Source organism: Chrysochloris asiatica, unplaced genomic scaffold (assembly GCF_000296735.1).
Source record: "Chrysochloris asiatica unplaced genomic scaffold, ChrAsi1.0 scaffold00143, whole genome shotgun sequence".
NCBI classification, from domain to species: Eukaryota; Metazoa; Chordata; class Mammalia; order Afrosoricida; family Chrysochloridae; genus Chrysochloris; species Chrysochloris asiatica.
The window spans coordinates 6,043,959-6,052,892 of NW_006408661.1; the positions used below are offsets into that span (position 1 = coordinate 6,043,959).

Here is an 8,934-nt window from a genome sequence, read left to right on the forward strand (position 1 = left end):
TATATATATGGTAGGCAGCTCTGGAAGGCAGGAATCCCAAGCTGGGGCACAGAGCAGGAACTTCTACATTTCAGTTATGCTAATATCTACTAAATCTTTCTGATTATTCTCATTTTTATTTTGATTTTAAGGTTTATTCATTTTCTTTGAGATATTTATTAATCAATATTAATTAAAATTAAATTAATATTAAAGACTACTTCTTGCTTAGTAGTCATTTAAAAATTATAATTAATTGCCTTCTAATTTATTTCACTATTGTTCTATCATTGTTTACCCACTACCCCTCCCCATACATTTGTACTCTTCATAGGCATCTGATTTGACGTTTATAGCATTGTGTGGTTTTGATTAACAGGAGGATCAACTTTTTGTGGCATTGCATCACTGTGTCTGATGGGTAAACTAGAAGAAGTTTTTTCTGAAAAAGAATTGAACAGGATAAAGAGATGGTGTATAATGAGGCAACAAAATGGTTATCACGGAAGACCTAATAAGCCTGTAGACACCTGTTATTCTTTTTGGGTAGGAGCAACTTTAAAGGTAAGAGAACTAATTAAAATGAGAAATCTATACTCTGTCATTATTTAAATGTACTAAGGGATTGTTGTTAAGTGTTCTCAAGTCGGTTCCAACTCACAGCAACCCTGCATAGGGTTTCCAAGAAGCAGAGTATGGGTTTGAACCTCTGATTTTGTAGTTAGCAGTCTAGTATTTACCCTGCAGTGCCACATGGGGACTCCACTAAAGGGATTAGTCTTCATAATATACATTCAGTATTATTAGATTTAGGCTACTAAGTTTTGCTTGTTGCTCTAGCAAAGCTACTCTTTTGTTGTTTTCCTGTAGAATTCTTGTGCTACTTGAAATTTTCCTTCCTGTGAACTCAAATAGTGTATAACCTAGTGAATAACAAAAGTGGGTAAAAAGTCATGAAACGTATTCTTTTTGAAACTGACCACTTGACCATCTGGAGCAGAGATTTGTCAGAAAGGATTATGACCAGTAAAGTTTTGAGGGGAAGGAGTCCCTGAATGGCAGAAATGGTTAAGCACTTGATAACTAGCAAAATGTTGGTAGTTTGAACTCACTCAGATTTATTTGAGAAGACAGACCTGGCAATCTACTTTCAGAGCTTTGAAAAATACTGTGGAGAAGTTCTTTTCTGCATATTTGGGGTTACCATTAGTCGTAATCAATTTACGACTGCGAAAGCTGGACAGTGAATAAGGAAGACCATAGAAGAATTGATGCTTTTGAGTTATGGTGTTGGAGGAGAGTATTGAAATTGCCATGGGCTGCCAAAAGAACCATTAGATCCATTTTGGAAGAAATGCAGCCAGAGTGCTCCATGGAGGCCAGGATGGCCAAACTTCATCTCTCATACTTTGGACATACTGTCAGGAGGGACCAGTCACTGGGGAAGGATATCGTGTTTTGTAAGGTGGAGGATCAGAGAAAAAGAGGAAGACCCCCAGCAAGATGGATTGGCAAAGTGGCAAGCATCAGTGGGATGAAGTGTGGCAATGATAGTGAGGTTGGCTCAGGATCGGGCAGTTTCGTGCTGTTGTGCATAATGTCGCTCTAAGTCAGTATCGACTCGATGGCACCCAACAGCAACAAAAATAACAATACTTCAAAACCATGGGTCATTCCTTTGATAACTATTTAAGATTTTCTACTATTCATTAATTTATTTGTATAAAAACTTATGGAACTTACTGATTGATGTACACAGTAGAGATTGATACTCCATTTCTACTACCTTTTCAAATACCTAATTCAATAAAGCAATGGAGTCCTGTGACACTGTATAATCAGCACTAGACTACTAATAACCATAATGTCTGTGGTTCAAACCCACTAGCTACTCCTTGGAAAACATATACAGAGTTGCTATGAGTCAGAACTGACTTGCTAGCACTTAGCAACAATAATTATCCCCTGACTACAAGTGTTATTTTCTTAATCTTAAATTATCTTTTCACCTCTACTAAGTATCACTTAATTCTGATAGTCTGGAATCTAACAAAACTTCATCTTCTATAAAATAGTAAAAAAAAATTTCTTAGCACAATCCATGCACATGCTTGAAACAGTCTGAATATACAGTGATTTAAAATGAAAATTTATGTATCCTCACTTCCAGTGCCATTCCTCAGGTGAACCTTCTTTTTTAATTGTAGAAACTTTCAGACATATTCAAAAGTAAAGAAAATAGTATAATTGTCTTAGGATTCTGTAGAGAAACAGAGCCAATGATAAATATAAAGATAATGTCTCTCTCTGTCTGTATACATACGTACTTATATATGTACAAGTCCTAGTGTGGCATTATATGATAATACACTGAACCAAAAGGTCAGTTTGAACTGCAAGGTTGGCACTTCAAACTTACCAGCTGCCCCACAGAAACCATAAACAGATACACTATGATTCAGAATTGATCAATAGCACTTAATAACAGCAGCATATACATGCACACATAGAATTTTAACTCTCTCTGTGTATCTGTATGTATGTTGTCATCATTAAATTCCATTGAGTTGATTCCATCTCATAGTGACCCTGATAGGCTTTCCGAGGAACACTGGTGGTTTTGAATTATAGACTCTGTGGTTCGCAGTCCAGTGCTGATCTTAGAGCACCACACTAGAAGTTCATATGTATGTACAGAGTGAGAGAAATTCACTCCAAAGAATTGACACAAACAATTATTATGGATGGGCAAAAGTCTAAACTTCATAAATCAGGCAGCAAGCTGACTCTTGGCAGGCATATATCCCACGATCTGTTGATCATGTGACTGAGTGTGCAGAGTATAAAAGAGCACTGTCTATAGTCTGCAGGAAGAACACATCCTAGGGAGACTCCCTTTTTAACCCATTTATTCATCAAGGAGCTCTGGTAGCGTAGTGGTTACGAATCGGGCTGCGAACCTTAAGGTCAGCGGTTCGAAACTACCAGCCGCTCCGCAGGAGAAAGATGAGGCTTTCTACTCCCGTAAAGATTTACACCCTCGGAAACCCTGTACAGGGTCGCTATGGGTCGGAACCGACTCAACGGCACTTAACAACAACAACAACAACAAATTCATTATATTAGACTAAGTTATTTTATCCACCACTAAACTGACAGTAAGGAGCTCTGGTACATTGTGGCTATGAATTGGGCTGCGAACTTTAAGGTCAGCAGTTCGAAACTACCAGCCACTCACACACTGTATGGGAGAAAGATGAGGCTTTCTGCTCCTGCAAAGATTTACAACCTCGGAAACCCTGTTCAGGGTCGCTATGAGTTGGAACCGACTCCACGGCACTTAACAACAGACTGACAGTGGTGGCTTGCATGTTGCTATGATGCTGGAAGTGTGCCACCAGTAGTTTATAAACCAGTAGATTCACCCATGGTGGACAGGTTTCAGCTGAGATTCCAGACTAAGGTAGACTACAAAGAAGGAGAGGCAGAGTACTTAGGAATGTTTAGCCACTGAAAACCGTATGGATTAGCAGCAGAACATTGTCTGCCGGAAGGTAAACCCCTCTTGTTGGCCGGTACTCAAAATACGACTGGTGTAGAGCTGCTTCTGTAGGCTGGAGTTGACCGTGTTGACAAGAACAGAGTAAAGCTTTTGGGACTTTCATTTCCTGAAATAGCTGCAAGCATCCATTAGTGAATTGGAACATGGAATGTATGAAATACGAATATAGGGAAATTGCAGTTATCAAACATGAAATACAAAGCATAAAAATTGATATCCCAGGCATTAGTAAGCTGGAATTAATTGGCATTAACCAATTTGATTCAGACAGTCATATGGTTTACTATGCCAGGAGCAATCAATTGAAGAGGAATGGCGGATTGCGTTCATTGTCAAAAAGAGTATTTCAAGATCTGTCTGTGATAGGATACTATCCATTCACTTACAAGGAAGACCAGTTAATGAATTATTATAAAAATTTACTCACCAACCACTAAAGTCAATGATGATGAAATTGAAGAGGTGAAAACAAAATTTTTTAAAAGCGCGAAACAGAAAACTTTCCAAGGGTAACTTGAGAAGACAGAATCATGTACTATGATGAAATATGTAAAAACCTGGTATTAGAAAACTGAAAGGAAGAACACACTCAGCATTTTTCAAGGTTGAAGAACAAGAAAAAATTCAAGCCTTGGATTGTATTACTGTAGGATTGTATAGGCAAAATATGTGGACCAGGCCATCAGTTGCTTCTATTCAATTTCAGTTTCAGAAATAGAATATAAATTAATAATAGAAAGTGAAAAAATTAAAACAAGTCCACAAGAGTCAAAATACAACCTTGAATATATCCCACCTTAATTTAGAGATCATCTCAATATTAGATACTATAGACCAAGTACGAGAAGAGTTGTAGGTTGACATAAAGAACATCATACAGGAAGAAAGCAAAGGGTCATTAAGAAGACATGAAAGAAGTAAAAAACCTAATGGATGTCAGAAGAAATTCTGAAACTTGGCTTTCCAGCATAGAGATGCTAAAGCAAATGGAAGAAATGAGGAGTTAAAAGAGCTGGATAGAAAATTTCAGAGAGCAGTTTGAGAAGGCAAAGTCAAATATTATAACGAAACGTGCAAGGATCTGGAATTAGAAAACCAAAAGGGAAGAAGAACACACTCAGTATTTCTCAAGCTGGAGGAATTGAAGAAAAAATTTCAAGCCTCGACTTACAGTATTGAAGGATTCTGTGGGCAAAAAATCGAATGATGCAGAAAGTATCAAATGAAGATGGAAGGAATACACAGAGTCAGTGTGCCAGAAAGAAATGGTCAGTGTTCTACCATTTTAAGAGGTAGGTCGTATGTGATCAAGAGCCAATTACACTGAAGGAAGAAGTCCAAAATATACTGAAGGCATTGGCAAAGAACAAGGCTCTGGGAATTAATGAAAAAAAAACCCCTGAAATCTTTCAACAAACTGATGCAGCACTAGAAGCACTCAATCATCTATGCCACGAAATTTGGAAGACTTGGTCAACTGGTTGGAAGAGATCCGTATTTGTTTGTGCCCATTCCAAAGAGAGGTGACCCTGTGGAATGTGGAAATCATCAAATAATATCCTTAACCCATGCAAGTGAAATTTTGCTAAAGAAAATTCAAAAATGGCTGCAATATTACATTGACAGAGAACTGCCACAGATTCAAGCTGCATTCAGATGAGGACGTGGAAAAAGATGTATCATTGCTGACAATAGATGGGTCTTGGCTGAAAGCAGAGTATACCAGAAAGATATTTATCTGTGCTTTTTTGATTATGCAAGGCTTTCGACTGTGTGGATCATGACAAGCTATGGACAGCATTATGGAGAATAATCTGAAACACTTAATTGTGCTTTTGAGGAATCTGTACATAGACCAAGAGGCAGTTGTTCAAACAGAACAGAGCACAGAATGGTTTAAATCAGGAAAGGTGTGTGCCAGGGTTGTACTCTTTCACCATACTTTCTCAGTCTGTATAAGCACATAATCTGAGAAGCTACATTATATTAAGTAGAACATAGCATCAGGATTGGAGGAAGACACATTAACAACCTGTGATATGCAGATTTTACAACCTTGCTTCCTAAAAGCAAAGAGAACTTAAAATAGTTAACGATACTTACTGATGAAGATCAAAGACCACAGTCTTTGGTATAGGCTGTGCCTCAGTGTAAACAAAACAAAAATCCTCACCATTGGACCAATATACAATGTCAAGGAAAATGGAGAAAATATTGAAGTTGTCGTAGACTTCATTTTAGTCAGATCAACCATCAACACTCATGGAAGGCACCATCAAGAAGCCAAATGACTTATTGCATTAGGCAGATCTGTTGCACAAGATCTCTTTAAAGTGTTGAAGAGCAAAGATGTCAGTTTGAGGACTAAGGTGTACCTGACCCAAACCATGGTATTTTCAATAACATCATCATGTGCATGTGAAAGTTGGACAATGAATAAGGAATACTGTAGAATTAATGTATTTGAGTTATGGTGAATATTAAAAGTACCACGGGTTGCCAAAAGAACAAACAAATCTCTGTTAGAAGGATTACTGCCAGAATGCTCCCTAGAAGCCAGAATGGCCAGACTTTGCCACTCATACTTCAGACAAATTATTAGGAGAAACCAGTCCCTGGAGAAAGACATCATGCTTGGTAAAGTCGAGGGTCAGTAAAAAAGAGGAGCACCCTCAATGAGTTGGATTAGCATAATGGCAACAATAATGGGCTCAAGTATAACATGATTGCGAATTTGGCCCAGAACTGAGCAATGTTTAGTTCTGTCATACATAGAGTCGCTATAAATCAATACTGATTTCATTGGCACCTAACAACAACAACATATGGCAAAGTATTGAATGATGCAATAAACATACAAAGAAGATGGAAGATGTACACAAAGTCACTGTACCGAAAAGAAATGGTCATTGAGCAAACATTTCAAGAGGTAGTATGTGATCAAAAAATAATGATACAAAGGGAAAAGGCCAAGCTACACTGAAGGCATTGGTGACAAACAAGGCTCTAGGAATTAATGGAATACAAATTGAAATATTTCAACAAACATGCAGCACTGAAAGTGCTCACTCATCTATGCCAAGAAATTTGGAAGACAGGTACCTGGCGAGTCAACTGGAAGAGATCAATATTTTTGTCCATTCTAAAAAAGAGGTGATCCAACAGAATGTGGATATCATTTTAAAAATCATTATCATATATAAGTAAAATTTTGCTGAAGATACTTCAAGAATGGTTGCAATAGTACATCAACAGAGAACTTCCAGAGAGTCAAGCTAAATTCAGAAGAGGACATGTAACTTGGGATATCATTATGGCATCAGATAGGTCTTGGCAGTAAGCAGAGTACCAGAAAGATGTCTACTTGTACTTTATTGACTATGCAAAGGCATTTGATTTTATAGATCATGACAAACTATAGATAACATTGTGAAGAATGGGATTTCCAGAATGCTTAATTATGCTCTTGAAGAACTTGTGCATAGAACATGAGGCAGTAATTCAAACAGAACAAGGGGATACTAAATGATTTAAATTCTGAAATGTAGTGCGCCAGGATTATATCCTTTCATATTTATTTAATCTGTATTCTTAGCAAGTAATCTGAGATGCTCCATTATATGAAGAAGAACATGGCATCCGGATTGAAGGAAGATTCTTTAACAACCTGTGATATGCAAATAATACAACCTTCCTTGCTTTAAGTGAAAAAGACTTAAAATACTTACTGATGACAGTCAAAGACCAAACTCTTCAGTATGGAGTGCACTTCAATATAAAGAAAACAAAACTCCTCACAACTGTTCTAATAAATACCATCATGCTAAATGGAGAAAAGACTGAAGGTGTCAAAGACTTCATTTTGCTTGAATCTATAATCAACACTCAAGGAAACAGCAGTTCAGAAATCAAATGATGTATTAGGTAAATCTGAGCAAAATTTCTTTAAAGTGTAAAAGAGCAAAGATATCATTTTGAGGACTAAAATGTGCCTGACTCATGCCATGGTATTTTTATTACCTCTTATGCGTGTGAAAGATGAACAATGGATAAGAAAGACCATAGAATAAGCAGTACATTTGAATTATGGTGTTGGTGAAGAATATTGAAGGTACTGTGGACTGGTAGAAGGGGGTGGGGGAGGTGGAATTGTCTTGGTATAAATACAGCCAGAGTGCTCTTTAGAAACCAGGATGGCAAGACTTCAACTCTTGTACTTAAGACATAATGCAATGGTAAAGTAGAAGGTCATTGAAAACGAGGAAGATCCCAAACAAGATGAATTGACATAGTGGCAGCATCATTAGGCTCAAATGTAATGATTGTGAGTGTGCTGCAGAGTTGCACATTGTTTCATTCTGCTGTGCATAGGGTGTCTTATGAGTTAGTGGACCCTACTCCACAGCACCTAACAAGAAGTTACGTTATGGAAGATGATTACATTATCTTGCATTAGATTATGTTATGGAACAAGTAGACTCATATTTGGCCAACCACCTAGGAACCATAGCCTAACCAGTGTACATAAAATTAGTCATCATATTAATGAATTCTCATATGCCCTTCAGTCTCTCGGCAGTTATCAACCCAGTGCCAGTCTTATTTTATCCATTCTCCTACTAACTTCCCTCCCTATCACTATACTATTTTGAGGCAAGTCTCAGCTAACACTATTTTTGTACTGTCTAGAGATTTTCAATATTATCTCTATACAAAAATAATTTTATAGATTTATATATATATCCTTATCATTATCACACCTAAAAAAAATCATAATTCTCTATTACAAGTAATTTCCTAGTTATCACTAGGTTCCATTCCAGAGACTCCATTGTAATTTAGTTTTGAGGTAAGTCTTAATACTTTTTGGTTTGGGGGCTGCAGGGAGGGAGGACTAGTTTCATTATTACTGCCCTATCCTGCTTTAAGGCAGTATTTTAAACAGTAAATCGTAACATTGAACATCTACAAGTGAACATCTGAGAATGAAAACATCAGCAAATTGCATTTTGTAGCATTGTGTGTAATACATACTGCTATTGATAAACTGTATCCCCCGGCCAAAAAAAACCCCAGATAGTCATAAGTGCAGTTTGTCATAACTTGATTACAGCGTAAGTTAGCATTTACCTATATCATCAAATATCAGATAAATCAGAATTTATATTTTCTGTTATATCATGTCAAGAGACACCTAATATTTGTCCTTTTCATAAAGGGCTGCAGAATTATCAACCTGATTTATCCATGATCCAGCTTCTTAATAGTGTTTTACTATAGAACTTCAGCAACTATTTAAGATCATTGTATAGATATATCATTAAATGTTGCATAATGGTAATACCCGAATTCTATTATTCCTTCTAAATTTGTTAGCTAGAATTTATATATAT

The 8,934-nt window shown here is 36.9% G+C and overlaps 1 protein-coding gene across 2 annotated transcripts in view; it reads left to right on the plus strand.

Annotated features, from left to right (window-relative positions):
• PGGT1B (protein geranylgeranyltransferase type I, beta subunit) overlaps positions 1-8,934 on the plus strand; it is a 98,990-nt gene that overhangs the window by 81,368 nt on the left and 8,688 nt on the right. The window contains exon 7 of one of the 2 annotated variants that reach the window (XM_006870534.1): positions 359-543. The exons of the other annotated variant lie outside the window; for it this stretch is intronic. Within the exon in view, the coding sequence (XP_006870596.1) occupies positions 359-543 (185 nt within the window). The remainder of the gene's footprint in view (positions 1-358; positions 544-8,934) is intronic. 2 annotated transcript variants of the gene reach the window in all.